Source organism: Anopheles coluzzii, chromosome 2, assembly GCF_943734685.1.
Source record: "Anopheles coluzzii chromosome 2, AcolN3, whole genome shotgun sequence".
NCBI lineage: Eukaryota > Metazoa > Arthropoda > Insecta > Diptera > Culicidae > Anopheles > Anopheles coluzzii.
The window spans coordinates 61,019,257-61,042,950 of record NC_064670.1 but is presented as its reverse complement, the minus strand read 5'-3'; the positions used below and the strand labels follow the sequence as shown (position 1 = coordinate 61,042,950).

Below are 23,694 nucleotides of genomic sequence, written 5' to 3'. Positions count from 1 at the left end.
AATTGCAAAACTGCGTATTGCGTGAATGAGAGAGACAAAATGGCTACCATCGACAATGAAACAATGGCAACACTTTCAAGCATGATTGCGCGAGCCTTGCAATCCGCAATTGGCACTGCTGTTGGCCAGGCCAGAGAAGACGTCGCAGCTTCGTCCCAGCAAAAACTACCGCCATTTTCTCACGAGCCATACCAACGAACTGAGGGGATGTCTGTCGCTGATTATTTCGACCGGCTTGAATGGGCGCTCCAACTCAACAACATTCCCAAGGAAAAATACGCCGACTACGCACGCGTACACATGGGGTCAGAGCTTAACAACGCCTTTAAGTTCTTGATAACGCCCAAGAATCCAGAAGAAATTCCATACGAAGAACTTCGCCAAATTCTACAGCGGCACTTCGACCAAGCGAAAAACAAGTTCGTGGAAAGTATCAAGTTCCGGAACATTCGACAACAGAAAGGAGAGACAATTGCCCAGTTTGTATTGCGGCTTAAACAAGGTGCTGCCTCCTGCGAATATGGAACTTTTCTTGACCGAATGTTAATCGAACAAATGCTTCATGGTTTCGATGAACGCGCAATTTGTGATACAATTGTTGCAAAGAACCCTACGACTTTCAAAGAAGCTTTCGACATCGCCATCGCTATGGAAGCCACACACAACACGGCTCGACAAGTAGGCACTGTTTCACCCGTATCAGAAACAACACACCGGCTTGGGTTTGAAAAACCGCGCACAAAACAACAACAACGCCGTATAGCACCTGCTAACCGTAACCGGCAGACGAGCAGTGAATCATCCGATCGACCACCGAACACATTCTACGAGAGCGGCACACAACGTACAAATTCCTGTAATGGGTGTGGAGGACAACACTTGCGAAGCCAATGCCGTTTTCGCACCGCTAAATGCAACAAATGCAATCGAAAGGGCCATATTGCAAAGGTATGTAGATCTGAACGGAAACTTTTACCAACTGCACAGGTTCAGTCGCAGCAGAACTCCGATATCGACGTGGTACAATCGCTACATTGTATCAACAATATGCCGTCCGTGAACAAGAAAATGCTTAACGTGAAGATCAACGGTTTTCCCCTGACGATGGAATTGGACACCGGAGCACCATGCGGCATAATCAGCGAAACCACATTACGTAAAATACTGCCGAAATATTCGCTGCAACCGTCAGACCGCCAATTTTCAAGTTACACAGGACATCGTATCAACTGCATTGGTCGCCTGTTCGTCCAAGTTTCACTTGGAACCACATCTAACAATCTTTTCTTATATGTTGTAGAAGGGAAGTATGACTCGCTTTTCGGACGCGATTGGATAGCACAGTTCACAAATGAGATCAATTTTCGTGAACTGTTTACTTCAACTGTACCAGTAAACGTACTCTCAAGCATCGAACCAACTCGGGAACAAGCAGCTCAACTGTCGAAACTGCTCGAAGACTTTAACAATATCTTTAGCGACGTTCCAGGTATGCTTGTAGGGCCACCAGCGAAGGTACACTTAAAACCCGATACCACTCCGGTTTTCGCTCGAGCACGAGATGTACCACTCGCTCTTCGAGAACGCTACGCATCAGAGATCGACAAGAAACTTGCTTCCGGATTCTACGAAAAAGTTGAAGTTTCAGAATGGGCTTCACCGACCCATATCGTCATTAAAAAGAACGGAGGTATTCGGATAACCGGGAACTACAAACCGACTGTAAATCCCAAAATGATTATCGACGAACACCCAATACCAAAAATCGAAGACATCTTCAACAAAATGAAAGGAGCTGCCCTGTTTTGCCACCTCGACGTAACGGATGCTTACACGCACCTTCCAATCGACGAAGACTTCCGGCATATTTTGACGCTAAACACATCGACACATGGACTGATCCGTCCCAAGAGAGCGGTGTATGGTGCTGCAAACATACCAGCTATTTGGCAGCGACGTATGGAGACGATCCTTCAAGGTTTGACCAATGTTGTCAGTTTTTTCGATGACGTCATTGTATTTGCGAAAGACTTCGAAGAGATGCTAGCAGCGCTGAACGAGACATTGGAACAAATGCGACGAAACGGTCTTCGACTAAATCGTTCCAAATGCATCTTTGCGACATCATCCCTCGAATGCTTGGGTCATCGCATCGATAGTCACGGCCTGCACAAATCAGACAAACACATAAAAGCCATACGCGACGCTCCAACACCAACTACACCAGAGGAACTACAATTATTTCTTGGTAAGGCAACTTATTATTCCTCATTCATACCCAATCTCTCTTGTAGGGCACGTCCTCTTCGAGATGTACTGCTTACCGATCCTTTTGAGTGGACACAAGCAGCAGAGAAGGCCTACCAAGACATAAAACTTGCGCTAATTTCACCACAAGTGCTGATGCAGTATGATCCATCGTTACCACTGATTCTCGCAACAGACGCTAGCAAAACCGGTCTCGGCGCTGTTCTCTCACATCGATTGAGCAATGGATCAGAACGACCGATCGCGTATGCTAGTTGTACAATGTCGCAAACTGAACAACGATACCCTATGATTGATAAGGAGGCTCTTGCGATAGTGTGGGCAGTGAAAAAGTTTTTCCATTACCTCTATGCGCGAAAATTCACTCTAATCACTGATCATAAGCCCCTTACTCAAATACTGCACCCAGAAAAGTCTTTGCCTACTTTGTGCATTAGTCGAATGGCCAACTACGCCGACTATCTGGCACATTTCAATTTCGATATTGTCTACAGGCCCACAAACCAGAATACAAACGCCGATTACTGCTCCAGAATCCCAAATGCGCCAACAGAAAACCAGAGCAATAGACAATTTTCACACGAGGGAGGAAATATGGATGATGAATTCGATCATTTTATTCTCAAACAGATTCAGCAACTCCCAATTAGAGCAGAACACATTGCACGTGAAACGCGCAAAGACATCCAACTAGGCAAAATAATCCAAGATCTTGAACACGGTAGAGACCTCGCGAGAATGGGTTATAAAGCACCCGAGGCAAAATATACCCTAACAGCGAACTGCCTGATGTTCGAGCATCGCGTCGTAATTCCGGCTTCCCTGCGCAAAGCCATAATGAACGATTTACATGCAGCTCACATTGGAATCGTCAAAATGAAAGGGTTGGCACGATCATATGTCTATTGGCCAGGAATTGATTCCGAAATCGAGCAAACAGCTAAATCTTGCACAGAATGTGCACGACAAGCCACAAGTCCACCAAAATTCAACAAACACCATTGGGAATACCCTAACGCACCTTGGGAACGCATACATATCGACTATGCAGGTCCCGTGGCAGGCGCTATGCTATTAGTAGTTGTGGATGCATACAGCAAATGGTTCGAGGTAAAGGTAACCACATCAACTACAACAAACGCAACGATCAGTTTACTGGATGAACTATTCGCAGCTTATGGAGCACCAGTAACGGTAGTCTCCGACAACGGTCCACAATTTGCATCAGCCGATTTCACGTCTTACCTCAAAAACACAGGCGTTAAGTACCATAAGCTGACAGCCCCCTACCATCCGGCTACAAACGGCCAAGCAGAACGGTATGTTCAAACCGTAAAAAAGGCGTTGACAGCTATGGGTACAACAAAAGACACTTTGCAAAAGAATCTTAACACGTTTCTGCTACAATACCGAAAGGCTCCTCACACCGAAACAGGAAGTCCGCCAGCAAAGTTGTTCTTAGGTCGAAACATTCGCACGCGCATTGATCTTGTGCGACCACAAGATATCAACACACGGATGCATCAGAAGCAACAATCCACATTCGAACCGACTTTCCGTACATTCTCAGTTGGACAGAAAGTGTACTGTCTTTCTGGAAACCCACGAACGGACAAATGGATTGTAGGAGTCATCGAAGCCTGCTTGGGTGATCTTCATTATCAAATCAGATCTAACGGAAAGATGCTTAAGCGACATGTCGACCAGATTCGAAGCTTCCAAGGCAACGTCAGCTTCGAAGAGACCGATGAAGACGTACCTCGTCGACTGGACTTCTATGCGAACACTGAGACGCAGCAACCACCAATCAATAATGAAGCCAACGAAACAGCAACGTCTTCAGATGAGTCCATTTCATCAGATATTGTGTTTGGAACACCTATGAGCAGCCCGCAACAATTAACCTCATCGTCAAGCGAAGACTCACCGCCAGTAGCCCGCAGGTCCCAAAGACAACGTCGCCCTCCTCTACGCTACTCGCCATCCTAGAGTGAACCAGGATCTTCATACAAGAGGGAGGAAATGTTGTATATGGAACACCCTATGTATGAGCGGTGATGATTGTCATCGCTCCTGACGTGACACAACCTGGATGCCGTCCGGATGCACCCCGACCTGGCATCAACTAAAAGAGCTCTAGATCAATCAGCATCGTTGGCTCGTGAACTTCCACTCTTTTATTCTCCTCATTATTACATTTTTTATTGAATAAAGTGAATTCAATACGCAACAGTATTGATTCGTGATGTATTTTGTGGTGTTGACCTGCATGCACAATTCTAAAATATTCCTATAAATCATAGAAAGGCCTAAAGCCTAAAAGCCTGCCTTATAAGCTTGAAAATTACACGTGACAATGAACCCTAAAAAGCTGAATAAAATCACGTGCTTTTAATGGTTTGTAGTGTAAATTGATTGACAGAGCCGGCTGGCCACATGTACATAACATGTGCTGTTTTGCAGTGTTCTTACATCCTCCGTTATCTTCAAATTCATCCATGCTTAGAGAGCGTACACTGCTTTTCCACTGCTAGTCATATTGAAATTGCTTTAGTCATAATTTGCACTTGGAGGATTTATACATTCTGTTTACAATTCTTTTATTCAAATCCTTTTTCTTTGTCTAGCTTGGATCCTAAATCAGCAGCTTCCATTCAAAAAGAATCAAATTTAGTTTCCACAATTCACGAAAACAAAATTCATTACTTGCACTCTCCATCGTTTGCTCTTCATCATTCCTTGTTGTTTCTTGAACACCATGCAATCATCAAAGGCAACTCGATATCATCGTCCATATTTTCACTTGTGCGTGGATCTATTTCTGCTTCAAGGTTCGATGCGTCTACTAGTGCCTTTTCAACGACCCAAATTTCGAAGCCTTCAATGGTTTACATGTTTAATAGAGCTGTTCTGACTTGATGTACTGCGGATCAAATCCAACCACGGCAGTACAACAAGTCAACAGATGAACTGAATAGAAAGGAAGAGTCAGAGTGTACTAGGGATGTAACGATGGAAAAAAGTGAAAGAGGGGAGAATACCTTTTTTTCGCCATGACTACCATGACGATGATTGCACTGATTTTCCCCTTCCTTTTTTCTCACAGCACGCTGCTCATAGTGAGATCGCTTTCGTCTGAAAAGCGGAACGGAAAGCGACTTGCATCATATGTCAACCCGATTTTCCGTGCTGAAATTGTCATCCGGGCGATTCTTCTTCCACCTAGCTGTCAAAACGGGCTTATAACTTGACCTGATATCTTTACGGTCTTTGGTATACGTAGTTTTTCACACACACTACGACACAAAGTGGGTTTATTATACAGGTGGGCTTATCCCGAACAAATTGACAGCCGTACTGTAGAAAAATTAAAACGAAATGACAGGAGGAGATTCGATCATTTGTTGATGTATGCGTGTGAATTCCAATGGCTATTTTGGTTGATGTGTCGTAGTGTGGGTGAAAAACTACGTATCACAATCGAATCCCCTCCTGTCATTCGTTCGTCCAATACCCAAGCGAGTGAAAAAGTCACTTTTCGGCTGTGTTTTCGATTGATATTTCGTGCACGATTTGACAAACGAAATAGTGTACGAAATTCAGACTTTTTTCGGCACATACCCAAACGAGTGAAAATGTCACTTTTCGGCTGTTTTTTCGATTGATATTTCGTGCACGATTTGACAAACGAAACAGTGTACGAGATTCAGATTTTTTTCGGCACATAACCACATGTTGTGGTCCGATCAGACCTAGCCTTTCTGTCTACCTGGGTGTGCCACTCACCGACAGCAGTCGACGGCTGTCGTATGATGTGTGCGTGAAAGGATGTGCGTGAGTTCCCGGGTCGCTGACCAGAGAAGCAGAAGGGGGGGGATAAGGGAGCGAAGAGAGAGAGTAGGGACATTCGTGCGGCTGAGCTAGGGCAGATAGGATTGAACACGGGCCCGTGGATTAGTAGTATATAATTAGGGAATAAAGTTTTTATACGTTATGTCGATGCAAAGTGAATCGTCTTCGCCGTTGTAATTACGTCCATGCATCCGACATAAAAGTGGCGACGAGGTTTTAAAGTGTTATTTATTCAATTTTTAATTTATTACTTGTGTGTGTGAAAAATCGGACACAAAGTTCCGCCATCGCGTTGCGTTCTTCGTGCTCGTTACCATTAATCCGCGTCGTAAAGTCTTTCGCGCGTCGATCTGTGTGAAAAAAATTCCGCCGTCAAGGAAAAAGCGCAAGATGAGCAGCCCCGGAGGAGACCCACCAACGGAGGAGCAACGACGTTTATCGGAGCTGTTCAACACGGCTTCCGTGTTTAACTACCAGCCAGCCGCACAATCCGCGAACCCGCCATCGCAAAATGCTGCCAACCCGCCATCATTGGCCCCAGCTGCATCAGCATCATCAGCCGAAGGGACGATCATGTTGCAAATGCTAAGTCTGATGCAGCAGCAAATGAAACAGCAGCAGCAAATTATGGCTCAACTACTGCACCAGCATTCTCATCCAACACCACAGCAACAGCAGCAGCAGCAGCAGCCACCTCCCGCAACACATAATCCAGAACATATTATGGATGTCTTAGCGAATAGCATCAGTGAGTTCAGGTTCGAGGCTGAGTCTGGCGTAACGTTCGAGGCATGGTTTTCACGTTACGAAGACTTATTCGCAAATGATGCCTCCCGGCTCGATGAAATGGCCAAAACCCGATTACTTGTGCGTAAATTGGGAACAGCAGAGCATCAGCGTTTTATAAGTTTCATTCTGCCCAGTTTACCGCGAGATTTATCGTTCAATAGTACAGTGCAGAAGCTTAAGCTTCTTTTTGGCCACGCAGAATCAGTATTGAGCAAGCGGTACAAATGTTTGCAGATCGCAAAATCAGGGGGAGAGGACGTTATAGCTTACGCCTGTAAAGTAAACCGAGCATGCGAGAATTTCGAGTTGGCAGGTATGAGCGAAAACCAATTTAAATGCCTTATATTTGCATGTGGTTTAAAGAACGAGGCTGACGCAGACATGCGAACAAGGCTGTTAGCAGAAATTGAGCGACGGAGTGATCTAACACTTGAGCAATTGGCAGCTGAGTGTCAGCGTATCGCCAGCTTAAAGAATGATAGCAACATGATAGCGTCGGGCAGTGAAGAGCAAGTGTTAGCAATTAGAAGAACAAGCCATAACTCATCAACACGTCACATTCAGCATGATCAGAATGCACAGCATAAAGTATCTTCATCAGAAAATCAACCATCTAATCCATGCTGGTTGTGTGGAGCGTATCATTGGTCACGCGATTGCACATATAAAACGCATAAATGCCGCAATTGCAATCGCATCGGACACCGCGAGGGGTACTGTCTAAAGCCTCATCAGCGAGGGGGACGACGCGGTTTTCGGAGAAGGTCACAAGTGAGCGTCGTAGCCATTAACGAATGCAGAGCTGTAGGGAAGCGTAAATATGTTGACCTTACTATTGGGCGCGTGTCGGCCAAACTTCAGTTGGATACAGGATCCGACATAACGATCATCGATCGGCAACAGTGGCATCGCATCGGGAAACCGCCCTTGAGTCAACCAAAAGTTCGAGTGAGAACAGCTACAGGCGATAGTTTTACTCTATGCGGCGAATTTCGAGCAAATGTTACGATAAGGAGCGTCACGAAGCTGGCTACGATCCGAGTGGCAGAGGCGAACATTTTGCTGCTTGGAGCGGACTTGATTGATCTATTCAATCTGGCAACAGTGCCGATGGACAGTTTTTGCAGTCAAATCTCAACCCAGCCCACATTGAGCAACAATCGTTCGGAAGATAATTTAAAGGTTTTAGCCATTCAAGCCACTAATCCGTTTCCTATTACTTTTGTAGATGCACAGCAAGTCAATTCATCGGAGCCAAAGGTGCGCAAGCTAAGTAAAGAAGGATGGCCACCAAATGCATCTCTTGAGTCAAGCTCAGCACACTCTTGCCAGCAGAAGAAATCGTTTCCTTCGGAGGACAAATGCATTTTACTCGGGGAGCGAAGGGTCATGCCGCAAAAGCTTAAATTACGTGATTGGGCCCAAATGCAGCAAGGACACCCCGGCACCGTACAAATGAAGGCTTTAGCGAGGAAATCTGTGTACTGGAAACCTCTCGGCAGCGACAGGGCAGACATCCCGAGCACTTGTCAATCTGGTACAGCTACAACCATATACTCACTACATTCAGCTTTGGTACCGAGCCCATCACGTATACATGAAAAAAAACAAGCCCGTACAAATTTAGATTTTTTATATTCTAATTCTGCCCCTTCGAATCCATCTAAACCAGTAGCTAGGGAGCAAATGTCAATTTAGCCCAGGAGCAGTAACATTGAGCTGGTACATTCACCTCGCCGCTCTTCTATGCTTAGAAGAATTGCGCGTAGGTTCGACGAGTATCAGCTCTAATTAAAAGGGGGAGATGTTGTGGTCCGATCAGACCTAGCCTTTCTGTCTACCTGGGTGTGCCACTCACCGACAGCAGTCGACGGCTGTCGTATGATGTGTGCGTGAAAGGATGTGCGTGAGTTCCCGGGTCGCTGACCAGAGAAGCAGAAGGGGGGGGATAAGGGAGCGAAGAGAGAGAGTAGGGACATTCGTGCGGCTGAGCTAGGGCAGATAGGATTGAACACGGGCCCGTGGATTAGTAGTATATAATTAGGGAATAAAGTTTTTATACGTTATGTCGATGCAAAGTGAATCGTCTTCGCCGTTGTAATTACGTCCATGCATCCGACATAAAACCACAACAGCGTGCAATGGCATATTTGCTATCTTCATTGCACGTCTAGCGTTACACATTTTGAGGTTAAATAGTTTTTAAATTGTTGGTATTTATACGATACGAAAGAACACAACTGATGCAAGCTAAACGTAATACACAAAAAGAAATACACATAACCTGCTTCAACGCTTGGCTTGGAGAGCGAAATGTTACGAATGGAAGAACCACACATACAATCATATATTGCTTGTCAAATTATGAGAGTGTATGAGTTATCGTCCGAAAATTTCCGCTTGGGTATGGCCTTCCCGCCAAACCTATAAGCCCATCAAGGTGGATTAAAAATATCAGGTGGTGGATTACGGCCTTTGGAGGGTCGCCATAGTTGAGGGACTTTACGTCATTTTAGAACCGATAACCATTGGTTTCCGCACACAAAGCTTAGCAAATAAAACAGATTTCTTTGTTATTATGTGCATTTTTGTGTGTCTATTGGTTTTATCGAAAAAATAGATATATTAACTGTAAAATTACATAAGCCTTAAAACACGTTTTGTCTCTCTGAATCTTCAACGTAGATTGGCTTTTCTTTTTTATTTTTTGACAGTTCATATGACATTTTATGTCAAGGTTGTTAGAGCGAGACGGTAATTCTTTACACGGTACTTAAACTAAAGGTACGATCTCTGCCAAGGTGGCCATATTATAAAGATGGGATTTTGTATATTCTACATAACAAAAGATTTGATGATTTGTTTATGCACGAAATTTAAAATCATGTGAGTAAGAGTTTTAATCTCACGTAAATTGTCCATGCGGCTCGTAGATAATGAGGAATTAATGTGAAAATTTAAAAAAAAATGCTTTCTTAATTTTTATCATCAAAAATGTCGAAAACACAATGAATTATAGAATAAATTCATGGAATAACACAAAATAATACACTATAATCCATGTTTTAATGTTAAATAAGAACTCGCAAAGTCCAAAATATATTTTTAAAGAATGTGTTGCGTATTGATTTCACTTTATTGAAAAGAATGTAATAATGAGGAGAATAAAAGAGTGGAATTTCACGACCCAACGATGCTGATTGATCAAGAGCAAGGTGTTATAAATGACAAGATAAAGTTGTTCAGAGCAAAATGACATTTCTCGACTTGACACCAAGGTGTATGGATATTAGGAGGTGAAGTGCTTCAGAGCAAATTGACATTTCACGACTTGACATAACAATACTGGGGGCTCCGGTATTAAAATCGGGGAGGGCTGGAGGGGGGTATAGAAAATTGTATGCGATTTGACATAACAATACTCAATGATGGCGCCCGGAAAACGCGCTAACAATTCACCTCCTTAATAAACACACCTTACGTCAAGTGACGAATTGTCAAAATGCACTAGAGTCCACCACCTGATATTTTTAAATCCACCTTGAAGCCCATCTAGTCCCTATACCCACTTTGCTACGACACATCAACTAAAACAGCCATTGGAATTCACACGCATACATCAACAAATGATCGAATTCCCTCCCGTCATTTCGTTTTCATTTTTCTACAGCACGGCTGTCAAATTGCTCGGGATAAGCCCACCTGTATAATGAACTTTGGTTAAGCCCTCCCCAAGCGAAATTTTTCGGGGATGATGAACATAAACTCATGCCATCTCTTTCAATTCATCAGCTCTACTTTCTCACACGCATCGATGAACTTTTACACATCTCTTTGTTCATTGTGCTATATTTGAAGGGTTTAAAACTGAAAGATAACGATTCATGTTTATGAACTAGTAAAGGTCAAATGGTAATGGTCTAATGTTTGCACCATGGTCGACATGAGTTCAATTCCATTTTTATTGTTTTCATTGATGATTTAAAGTTTTGATTTCTTGAGTTTATGTTCATTATCCCCGAAAAATTTCGCTTGGGTTGGGTCTACGTTACATTGGAGAAGCGTTACATCCCTTAAAATATTCCCAATCGGCATTTTTATTACTGTTTTTTCCCATCCAGGCGACCGACCAGTGTACACTAATAGAATAAAAAATATTTTAAAATGCGATGAAAAAAAGTTAATTGCTTTAAGATGACCCAAGTGCCACAAATCCACTAAACGACCACTAAACGGCTTCTAAACGACTCAAGCACTCTACCTAAACGGAATATAGAAAGACTTCGTTTAGCAGAACGGCGATACGATTGTTTAAATACTAAACTCCAACGGAAACCACCAGCACTGAAGCAAGTGAGATTTGAGTAATGGTCGTTGGTGTTGATACCCACGTATCTGACCACACGACCATTCATATGGATTTTTGCTTAGAAAGTTAGAAGGCTATATAGGTAATGCAAGATGAAACTTGTCGAAACACATTGCAAGAAAAGGATAGCAATATAATGATGAGTTGTAATACGCCATCTATTGATCAAACCAATGAAGCTGTGGAGCTTTCATTTTTTTTCTATGGATATTCAATTTTCCAGTCGTTTAAGCTTAATCTGTGGCGCTTGGGAAGAGAAATCACACAGATTCTCCAAGGAATTCCAGGCATTTCTGTATTTTTAGATGATGTTAAACTAACAGCTCCTGATGACAAGACCCATGTGGAAAGACTGCGCACTGTTTTAAAACGATTTCAAGACCATAATATGAGAGTGAATGAAAGCAAATGTAATTTCCTTGCAGATTGCATGGAATACTGTGGATACAGGAACGACAAGTACGGTATTCACAAAATGAAGGAGAAAATTACTGCCATTCAACAAATGCCAAAACCAAGGAACAAAGATGAGGTAAGAGCTTTTGTAGGCCTTGTGAATAATTACGCGAGATTTATCCCAAATTTAAGCGCAAAGATTTATCCCATAAATAATTTACTTAAAAACGAAATTCCTTTCGAATGGAATGGGGCATTTGAATGGATCAAAAATGAAATGCAATCTGAACGGATCTTGATACACTACGATCCTAGCTTACCAATAGCTCTAGCAGTAGATGCTTCGCCCTACGGAGTTGGCGCCGTTTTAAGTCACATCTATCCAGATGGCAAAGACTATCCAATTCAATACGCATCTCAAACACTATCACCAACCCAACAAAAATGTACTCAGGTGAATAAAGAAGCAAATGCGATTATTTTCGGAGTTAACAAGTTTTACCGATATCTTTATGGAAGAAAATTTGTCTTAATAACCGATAACAAGCCAGTTTCTCAAATTCTATCACCACAGAAAGGTTTGCCAACGCTATCAGCAACTCGCATGCAACATTACGCTGTATTTCTAGAATCATTCAATTTTGAGATTAGATATCGACCATCAAAAGAACACGGAAATGCTGACGAAATGTCACGATTGCCAATCCGAAATATTTAGCTGGAGGATACAGAAGAACCCAATGAAATTGAACTAAATCAAATAAAAAAAACTTCACGTATCAGTAGAAGAACTTAGTGAAGAGACTAGCAAAGACATAAATGTTCAATTACTAATAGACGGATTAAATTCAGGGAGAACAGTATCCATTAACGATCGTTTTGGAATCGACCAGACACAATTTTCCCTTCAAAAGGGATGTCTTATGAGAGGCGCTAGGGTCTACGTTCCACCTCAATTACGAAATCGAGTCTTAAACGAACTTCATGAAGGCCACTTTGGCATATCACGCATGAAATCGCATGAGATCTTATTGTTGGTGGAAAAATATGGATAAAGACATAGAAAGATTATTAAAAAACTGTGTCTCTTGTGCAAAAGTAAGAAAAGATCCTCCTAAAGTACCAACTCATGTATGGGAGCGTCCACAATCAGTTTTTGAAAGAGTACATGCGGATTACGGTGGGCCATTTATGGGTATATATTTTCTTATTCTAGTAGATGCGTACAGCAAATGGCCTGAAGTAAAAATAACACCGGATATAAATACAGACACTACTATAGACAAAATGCGAGAAATTTTTGCCATTTTTGGCTTACCATCAATTTTAGTGACCGATAGAGGTACACAATTCATGTCAGAAAAATTACAAACATTCTTAAAATCTAACGGAATAACCCAGAAAACAGGAGCTCCTTACCATCCCGCAACAAATGGTCAGGCAGAAAGATATGTACAAACAATTAAAGATAAAATTAAAACTGTGCAATGCCATAAATCTGAAATTCCAAAAAAGTTACAAAACATACTGCTAGTGTACAGGAAAACAACTCATCCAAGCACAGGGGAAAGTCCTTCGCGGTTAATGTTAAACAGACAGATACGGTCTCGGCTTGATGTTATGGTACCAAAAATCAAAAGGAAACCAATCCTGAATTTTATGGTTTGCAACTTATCACTTATTTATTTTAACATATTAAATATTACATAAAATAGACGCGTTTACAAGACACGCACTGTACAAGATAAAACGGGACGAGCACGCGCTACGTCCGTCCGGGTCGGCGGATAAAAGATGAAGAGGCCGATCCCGAGCCCTTCATTCGCGAACTTAACCGAGCAGCGCCGAGCTTAGCCGAACGCGTACGTCAAGCCCTTGTCACGTGGCGACAGGGTTGAGTAGCGGTGCTGCGCTCAGTTTTCCCAACACCTCCCCCTTTTAATTCAGCCGGTACGCGCTGAACCTACGAGGCAGTCTTCTACTCCTAGAAGAACGTCGTGGTAGTCGTGCCTGCTGGTGGTTGACGTCCTCGACACCCAAGGATGGATGTGCTGCTTCCCGAAACACAGGGGCTGCCGGAGATGATGCTGAGACATCCGGCTGCGATGTGGGCACAGGCGCTGATGGCTCGGACAAGGGAGTGGAGCTTTGTTCCGTGGGCAAACCCCACTCCTCTAACAGGATCTGTAGCGGCAGATTATCTTCATCCCGCTCTCCTTGTTTCCTAGAGACTGTAGTACGACGACGGAGCTGATTCACGTGGCGCCGAAGCCTCCGTTGCTCCGTTGTGATGACTTCGTACATTACGGTACCGATGCTGCGGATGATCTCCCCTGCAATCCAACTCCATGAATTGCCGCGAAATATTTTGGCGTAAACCAAATCTCCAGGACGCCATTTGGGGAAACCGCTATTCGCTGAAGACTCTCGTGATGGTGAGGGCCGCAGCAGATGATGAACCGTCCGCGTCGCCCGGTTGAACATGACTTCGGCAGGCGTGCGTTGGTCCAACATTGGATTCGGGGTGGAACGGTACGTTTGCAGGAACAGATCCAAAGCCTCCTCAAGCGATGCCTTCTCGATTCGAATTTTCTTCAAGGCCCGCTTGAAGGTATCCACGAACCGCTCGGCTTGGCCGTTCGATTGGGGATGGAACGGTGCAGTCGTGATATGTTCAATGCCGTTAGCGTCGCAGAACTCCTTGAAAACTTCACTGGTAAACTGAGTCCCGTTGTCGCTGACCAGTGTGACTGGTGGTCCGAAACTGGCAAATATTCCTCTCAAAAGAAGAATTGTGGAATGTGAGGTTATACTTGCTGTTTTCACGATTTCGGGCCACTTCGTGAAGGCGTCAACTGCGACCAAGAAGTATGCACCATCGATTGGTCCGGCGTAGTCGATGTGCACTCGCTGCCAGGGAGCTGATGGTTTTGGCCAGGGCGCTGGTGCAGACATACGTGGAGACTTTGCTGCGGCCTGGCAAGCATCGCAAGTAGCGACGCAGCCAGTGATGTCGTCGTCCAATGATGGCCAGTAGACGAAACTGCGCGCTATCGCCTTCATCCGCTGTATGCCTGGATGTCCCTGATGGAGCTGCTTCAGGCACCTCGTCTGCAAAGCCGCGGGGATGACTACCCTCTCCCCGAACAAAATGCAGTTCCCAACGCTTGTTAAGGCGTCCTTCCGGCTGTAAAAGCGTGCCAGATCCTTGCCGAATGTGACGTTCCTTGGCCAACCGTCCGTGACGTACCGATATACGTTACGAAGTAAAACATCGTTGCATGTAGCCTTTTCAACTTCTCTAAAACGAATCGGAAAAGTGTTTAGTGATTTTATGGCTACAGAACTTACAGCTTCCTCAAGCTCGATGCTGGCGATCATATATTCTGGGTCCGGCTTAGCATGCTTGTCAATAAGCTGGGATAGTACGTCTGCGTTGCCGAATTTGTCCGTTGGTACAGCTGCAATGTTAGTGCGAATCTTTGGAGCCGATTCGCCGTGTAGACAGGGATTCCCTTTTTGGAGCCAAAGATTCGTAGCAGGGGTCGATGATCGGTTTGAAGCCGGAAATGTCTACCGTACAGCATAAAACGCGTCACCGCAAAAATGATAGCCAATCCCTCGCGGTCTATTTGGCTATATGCTGCTTCGGCTTTTGTTAATGCACGGGACGCGTGTTGAACCACTTTTGTTGACCCGTCTTTAAATGTGTGACTTATTGTTGCACCCAGTCCGAAGGAGGAGGCGTCTGCGGCTACGATGATTTCAGCTCTAGGGTCATAGTGAGTTAAAAGCAGGTCAGATGTTAAAATACGTTTAAATTTATTGAAGGCCTCCTCGCACTGCTTCGTCCAGAGGAACTGGTTACCGTCCTTTAGTAACTCGTCCAGGGGGTACCTCAAATCCCGCATCCTGGGAACAAATTTGCCATAATAATTAATAGCACCCAAAAATGAGCGAACCTCCTGTATGTTTGTTGGTGCTGGTAAATTATTAATCGCATTTATCTTTGTCGGGTTGGGTCTGATTCCATTACGATCGATTATATGGCCGAGGTATTCGATTTTCTGCATCCTAAATGCACATTTCTCGGCACGGATAGTGAATCCAAACTCCCTTATGCGTTGAAGCAGATTGGCCAAATTTGTATCGTGCTCTATTTCGGTTTTGCCCCCAACGACACTTAAGCTGCTCTTCGCTCATCCCTTTTAGCTGGAAATCGACACAAGCTCGATTGACACGACACGCGTACACCAGAAAATCTTCGGAACGGGATTTTGTTGCGACGAAACCGTTCGACACCCTTGGCGATTGAGTTCGAAAGTCTCACCGGGCGAACGCCAAGAGAAGTGCAATGAAAGACAGAGTAGACCGTCGAGAGAAGCAATCCAACCAGCGAGGAGAACGGAGCAGAATACAAATCCGCAAGAGTGACGAAGATTAGTAAGGAAGCGTAAATATTCAGACTAGTGAAGGGACGAGAAAAGTGAGTGAAAAAGTAAATTGGAATGTGATCGTGTACCCAAGCGAAATTTTTCGGGGATAATGAACACAAACTCATGCCATCTATTTCTATTCATCAGCTCTACTCTCTCACACGCATCGATGAACTTTTACACATCTTTTTGTTCATTGTGCTATATTTGAAGGGTTTAAAACTGATAGATAACGATGTTCATGAACTAGTAGTGGTCAAATGGTAATGGTGTAATGTTTGCACCATGGTCGACATGAGTTCAATTCCATTTTTATTGTTTTCATTGATGATTTAAAGTTTTGATTTCTTTTTAAAACATGCAGCTCCAGTAACTTCAGACTCCTTTACTCATTGTTAGAAATGCGTGTTTAATAGTCAATCTATTATTTTTATTGTTTTATTTATTTCTTTTAATTCATTTAGTATCAGTACCCCTTCATACAACAAAACAAGCAAATAGCACGATCATGAATAATAATATGGTGGCGCAACTGGCAAAGTGATTCGAAGTAGAATTAGCGATGTGGTTGGTAGCATCAAGGATGAAGCATGAGCATGAATTGGAATATGAGGGAAGGGAATGAATCCGAATGTTCATTTCTATTTTTAGCTCTTTTTTGCATGGGTTCATCCTTCACGTGTGTTCACTATCCCCGAAAATGATCTGTATTTCGCTGGTCTTTTCGGGGATAATTCGTTAACGAATTATCCCCGAAAAGACCAGCGAAAACCAGCGTGGTCGGGAGCTTGGGTATGTCATAAAATATTTTAAATATACAGGCGGTCCCCGAGATACACGGTTAATGGGGACGGGACGAACACGCGCTACGTCCGTCCGGGTCGGCGGATAAAAGATGAAGAGGCCGATCCCGAGCCCTTCATTCGCGAACTTAGCCGAGCAGCGCCTAGCTTAGCCGAACGCGTACGTCAAGCCCTTCCCAAGTAGCAACCGAAGCTTTTTTCTCCCAGTTTCAACTAGGCTTGGGCAATTCGGTTCATTTCCATGAACGTGAACGTACTAGTTCTTTCATTCTGATGAACTGAACGTGAATCGCGATTCATTCGTTCATTTCAGTTGAATAAAATATGGTAAATTGTTTTATTGTATTGCAAATTGTAAATTGTTTTGCATCTTGAAAATTATTAGGCAGACCAGGAAGATCCTTATTACGATTGGTAGGACGTTCTTTTCATGAACGTACTGGTATTACGGTTCACATTCATATTTGTATGACGGGAATGAACGACCTAGTGTACTAGGACGTTCTTTATTTCGACGGATAGGTCGTTCTTTTCGTGAATGTCCTGGTCATACGGTTCACGTTCATATTTGTATGGGGAAAAGGAACGACCTGGTGTACTAGGATGTTCTTCATTTCGACGTGTAGGACGTTCATTACATGGTCCTGGTATTACGGTTCACGTTCATATTTGTATGACGGGAATGAACGACCTAGCGTACTAGGACGTTCTTTATTTCGACGGATAGGTCGTTCTTTTCGTGAACGTCCTGGTCATACGGTTCACGTTCATATTTGTATGGGGAAAATGAACGACCTGGCGTACTATAACGTCCGTTATTTTGGCGGCGTTATTTAGGACGTTATTTTGGTGACCAACTCAGTGCATTATGATTTTTAAAGAATCGATGAACGTTGATTAGATGAACGTAGATCGTTCGTTCTTTAGGATGAATTGAATGAATCGTACAGTTCTGGTACTTGAGACACAACTCTAGTTTCAACCCCCTCATGTCCACAAACTGCCTTCGCTTACTATTCCTATCCCGTTTCTACATTCCACAACGTTTGTTGCGTTCTCGCTCATCAGGGTGTTAGTCAATTCTCTCTTGCCACACGAAGAGAATTCTCCTGCACACTTCGTGTGTTGGATTCTACCCATCCCTGTTGAACACACGTCATTTTCCAACACACGTCGAATCAATAGTGATTCCCATCCCTAAGATTAATGGTACAATCATTGCAGAAGAGTTCAGACCGATAAATATGCTAAACACCCTAGAAAAAATTTTAGAACTCGTGGTGAAGGAGCAATTGGTTCAATACTTAAAGGAAAATAAATTATTAGTTCCAGAACAATCAGGATATAGAGAATCTCATTCCTGTGAAACAGCTCTGAACCTTGTACTTGAGAAGTGGAAAACCAATTTAAACAAAAAACATATAACATTAGCTGTCTTTTTAGATTTGAAAAGAGCCTTTGAAACAATATCGAGACCTTTGTTAATCAATGCCTTAAAAAACTTCGGTATTGTGGGACAAGAACTTGATTGGTTTAAAAATTATTTAGAAGGGAGAACTCAGAGAACTCGTTTTAAAACCACAACATCGGAATCTCTTGAAAACTCATTGGGAGTCCCCCAAGGAAGTGTGCTTGGTCCTATTTTGTTTATTATGTATATAAATGACATGAAAAATGTATTAAAATTTTGTGATATTAATCTCTTTGCTGACGACACGGTGGTCTTTCTCTCTTGTAGCTCTGTAAAAGAAGCAACAACGAAGCTGAATGAGGATCTGGCCTCGCTAGATCAATGGTTGAAGTACAAAAAATTGAAATTAAATGCAAAAAAAACTAAAATGTTAGTGCTGTCCCGTACCAAGACTCTCTTTAACTTACAGATCAATATTGATGACGAGGCCATAGAGAGAGTTAAAGAAATAAAATATCTTGGAGTCAGAATAGATGAAGAACTGAAATTTAAAAGCCATATTGATGATATCATTAAGAAAATGGCGAAAAAATGCGGGATTATTTGTCGACTAAAAAAAGACTTAAGTGTTTTTGCAAAGATACAGCTTTACAAGTCTCTTATGGCTCCACATCTGGATTTTTGTCCGTCAATTCTTTTTATGGCTAATGCAGGACAAATGACAAGAATGCAAAAACTGCAAAACAGAGCAATGCGAGCTATTCTAGGATGCGGATGGTATACGTCGTCATTGATTATGCTGGATACCCTAAAATGGATGTCGGTGAAACAGCGGGTAATGTACCAAACAATGATTTTTGTTTATAAACTCCTGAACAGTCACTTGCCTCAATATCTTTGTGATCGGGTTGTTCGAGGATTAAATGTGCACGACTGCAACACAAGAAGAGCAGCAGATCCGAGAGTTCCTAAGGTTGAGACAGCATCAGCAATGAACTCTTTGTTTTTCAAAGGCATACAAACTTTTAATATGATGCCCAGAGTAGTTTGTAATGCAGAGACTATACCCCAATTTAAGAGACTGTGTGCAACTCACATCAAGGCCACTATTGTATGAAGTATGACTGTTGTGACAATAGTAAGGAAGTAGATTAATTTAGAAAAGACGAAAGCGAAAGCGTGAATGAAATATAAATTGATAAATAAATGTTTTAGTCACTAGTTGTGTAAACCTCACTTGTCATCACCAGCTTTGATGATGATGATGATTTTAGCTTTTTTTTTTGTTTTTTGCTTTTATCTTTTTCTATATATCTTTTTAAAATTAAATTTAAAAAAGTTAAAATAAATAAACAAGTTAACACAAAAACAAAAATAAAGGAAAAGAATGAGTCGATATAGCATTGAGACACGCGCGCGAAAAATAGTATATATAATTTGATAACTTTCCTGGGGGTAGTGGTCTGGTCCAATGCAACCCGAAACGTGAATCGTCATAAATTGTACAGTAACGGAATAAGGAAAAAGTACGCTGTGAGAGAGTTTTGAAAGTGGTTCTCTATCGCCATTAGTTGGTTGTAGGTTGAACCGGCTATACAAGAGAAACGAAAGCAGGTACCATGTATTGAGACCGACCATGACTGCTTCATAAAGAGAAGAAAGAAGTTTTGTAGCCACCACGTTCTTGAAATACTTACTTGCCTTATGATTTGATTATTTGCATAATTACTAATTTACAACAACACAATTATCGATAAGATACAATCGTTCCTCTCAATACTATATCGGGGTAAGAGGTGGGACTCATCATCATCATCATCATCATTTATTTTCTTCCATCGCACTCATCAGGGTGTTTGCTCTTTTCCATCCAAGCCAAAGAGCGACTTCAGTGTGCTCTGAACCGTGGATGTGAGAGTGTGTGTTTGTGTGCTGCGTGAACTATTTTTCCTGCGTGAAACACTTTCCATACTGCGCCATCCGCGGTGTTCTTTCTGCTTCATCGGAGGACGAATTTTTATCATCTAATTGTTTGGGTAAGTGTCTTTTTCTAAGTGTCTAGTGCTATGTGACATTTATTCTAATTCTAATATTATTCTAATATGCAATGTTTTGCACATTACAAGTTTCAGATGTGTGCTGCTACCGCTAGTTGTTCCTCAAACTACTTAAAAAGTGTGACACTGTGTGCACAGGCGTTCAAGTTTCAATTGATCCTCAAGCACAAAGGTAAGTTTGTCACATCTTTAAATGAAGTGTAATCTTTTTAACAAAGTGTGTCTATTAATTGTGTATTTTCATCAACAGCCTTCATACAACACCGCGGTTGAGGCGCGCCAAATCTGATGACATCTTTCCTGAACCAAGCAGGCTGAACACGCGCACCACCACGGGCTCCAGCGCGGTGTGAAGAGGGAAAAAGAAAAGGCAGAATTGGAAACAGCCGCACCAGGCTTCCAACCACCGTGTGTGTGTGTGTGTATTTAAGTATGTGAGAACACATGTGTGAATCCTCTTGTGGGAACTGCAAAAAGAAGAGAATAAAGAGTGTGAAGCAGCTAGACTGCCGCAACCAAATCAAGAGAGTGAATTCTCATTTCAATCCGAAAAACTGGGAGAGAGTGATGACATGCGAGAGAGAATAAAACTAGAAACACGAGAGAGGACACGAAGCGCTTTCGGGTTTTTTTCGCCTTCGCGCACTTTTTGCTTTATGCGCGCGAAAAAGTGAGCCTTGATCAGCGCGATGGCTCCCATACAAAGGCCTTCGGCTTTGCTATCTGGGTTGTCACGTGGCGACAGGGTTGAGTAGCGGTGCTGCGCTCAGTTTTCCCAACACTGAAGTAGTAGACAAAACGACAAGATCATTTGCAGTAAACGAAAGAGTAGCAGCAAGAGATTTCCTTTCCCAGACCGAAAAGTGGAAATTTGGAACGATTACAAAGAAGCTAGGAAAACTGCATTAAGAAATACTATTAGACGATGGAAGGATGTGGAAAAGGCACATAAACCAAATAAGATCTGGTCCTGAAGAAATATCAATCCACCATAGTAGTAACCAAAACATAGAACCTTGGATAGATGAATCATTTTATCTGCTAGATAGAATGGAAGAGTTTCAACTCCCTCATGATTCAGAAACGGAGATGTAATAATGTTGATAATATTAATGAAGATTTAGCTTGTGGAGAAGAATCTCAAACTCAAGTTAGGAGATCAACAAGAACTCGACAACCACCAATTCGATACCGTGATTAGGGATTATTACTTTAATTAAGAATGTAAATATGAATTGTCTTTCACATTTTAGCAAGTACAGGCGGTCCCCGAGATACACCCCAAGCGCCACAGATTAAGCTTAAACGACTGGAAAATTGAATATCCATAGAAAAAAAATGAAAGCTCCACAGCTTCATTGGTTTGATCAATAGATGGCGTATTAAAACTGATTATTACATTACTATCCTTTTCTTGCAATGTGTTTCGACAAGTTTCATCTTATCATGACCTATATAGCCTTATAACTTTCTGAGCAAAAATCTATATGAATGGTCGTGTGGTCAGATATGTGGGTATCAACACCAACGACCATTACTCAAATTTCACTTGCTTCAGTGCTGGTGGTTTCTGTGGTGTTTGGCAGCCCTGCACTTTAATCAGTGACGTGCAGGTTCAGACAGCTCCGACAACGTCAATCTGTCAAAGCGACAAACCGCATGAAGGTGAAATAAACGGGCATTAGACAGAAGACAACCAAACGGTGTGGTCATCATTTCTATATCACAGTTTCCGTTGGAGTTTAGTATTTAAACAATCGTATCGTCGTTCTAGTTCTAGCGATGCATAACTTCAATGCGAAACCATACAACAGTACAGAGGAAATGAGAAAGCTCTCCTCCAAGCGAGGAAGCTCAACTGGTTGGGGGGTATCCCATCAACAGAGAGCGCCACCAGCTTTTTTGCTATTTTTAGAATGCATGAGTCGTTTGCCGTCTGCTAAACGAAGTCTTTCTATATTCCGTTTAGGTAGAGAATTTGAGTCGTTTAGAAGCCGTTTAGTGGTCGTTTAGTGGATTTGTGGCACTTGGGACGGTACCTCTTATACGCGGATTCGGAGATACGCGGTTTTCTAAATTTGACAATTCTTTGAGCAAATTGTACTGATTTGACACATCAATTGCAAATTGCCAAATAATTTCCGTTTTGATCGAATGTTAAAAACTATTTCAAAAGGTTTAAAACAGTTATATTCAGTCAGAATCATATCAAATAATGCACAAAGTGACTAAAAACGCCCCCTACTTGCAAAATTACACGAAAATTTGTGATATTTTAGCTGGAAATCACGAGATTCGACTTCGGAAATTCGAGATACGCGGTATTTTGCGGCCGTTTTCGGTCCCCATTAACCGTGTATCTCGGGGACCGCCTGTAATCACTTTATATTGTTAGGAGGAGAGAGTTGTCATATACGTCTGACAGCTGTCCATCGACAGAAACTGCTGGTTGGGTAGCAAACTAAACGGCACTCTGTGTCTGAACTGCGAACGAAACACATGTGTCTTCCTTCCACGAGTTATAACAAGTAGGGTAACTGTACCAGTTTTCGGCAGGCTAGTGCAGCAGTTTCACAAAAATTGCTCACACATCAATATTTTTCATTATTTTTCTTGAAAGTGTTGTAATTCTGGTTGATAAACTATCATAGTATGTTACAATATTTTTTATTTGACGGTTCAAAGCCCTTTTTCATAAATATTCGTGAAAATGCAAACATTGATTTTGCTCCTATTTTCGGCAGGCTGTGTTCCTATTTTCGGCAGCGTGAATACGGGTCAGAAAATGTTTGTATCAATGTGAATATGTACAAAAAAATGTTTAAAGCAATTTAACACTCTTACTTTCCTAATATTGGTGTTAAAAAGCACTTTAATTATTAATTTTATGTTGCTTATTTAGGCCCGTTTTGACAGTCATTTTGATCCGACGTTTAAACAGAGCAGCCATTGACAGTTTGATGGTTATAGCGTACGGTGCGAACTGGCTTACAAATATTTATTTTTCTCTTATGTTAGTGCATTGTTTGTCTTAAAATTGGTGATATTTGGTACAAGAAAGGTCATATTATGTGTCGACATACGCATTGTAGTATTCTGATCAATTTTAAAAGGAATATTCAGCCAAATTCAAAGTGTGTTATTGTTCCGAGTTTCGGCAGGAGCCCACAACATTGAGCTGTCAAAAATGAACATTTACTGTGTACCTATTTTCGGCAGTATTTAAAGTGAAAAATAACCTGTTTATCGTGATTTTAAAATTCCGAACAAGTTAGAATAAATTAAATAAGCATAAAATCTTTAATATACACCA

General features: G+C 42.3%; 2 protein-coding genes across 2 annotated transcripts; one reads left to right on the top strand and one right to left on the bottom strand.

Annotated features, from left to right (window-relative positions):
* The first annotated feature begins 207 nt into the window (after positions 1 to 207).
* Positions 208 to 2,374, top strand: LOC125908316 (uncharacterized protein K02A2.6-like). Its single transcript, XM_049611008.1, has 4 exons — positions 208 to 483; positions 988 to 1,207; positions 1,301 to 2,248; positions 2,295 to 2,374. Exons 1-4 carry the CDS (start codon positions 208 to 210, stop codon positions 2,372 to 2,374), a joined length of 1,524 nt encoding a protein of 507 aa, XP_049466965.1.
* Positions 2,375 to 13,612: 11,238 nt separating this feature from the next.
* LOC120956090 (uncharacterized protein K02A2.6-like) lies at positions 13,613 to 15,055 on the bottom strand. Its single transcript, XM_040377469.2, has one exon. It carries the CDS (start codon positions 15,053 to 15,055, stop codon positions 13,613 to 13,615), a length of 1,443 nt encoding a protein of 480 aa, XP_040233403.2.
* Between the last annotated feature and the right edge of the window lie 8,639 nt (positions 15,056 to 23,694).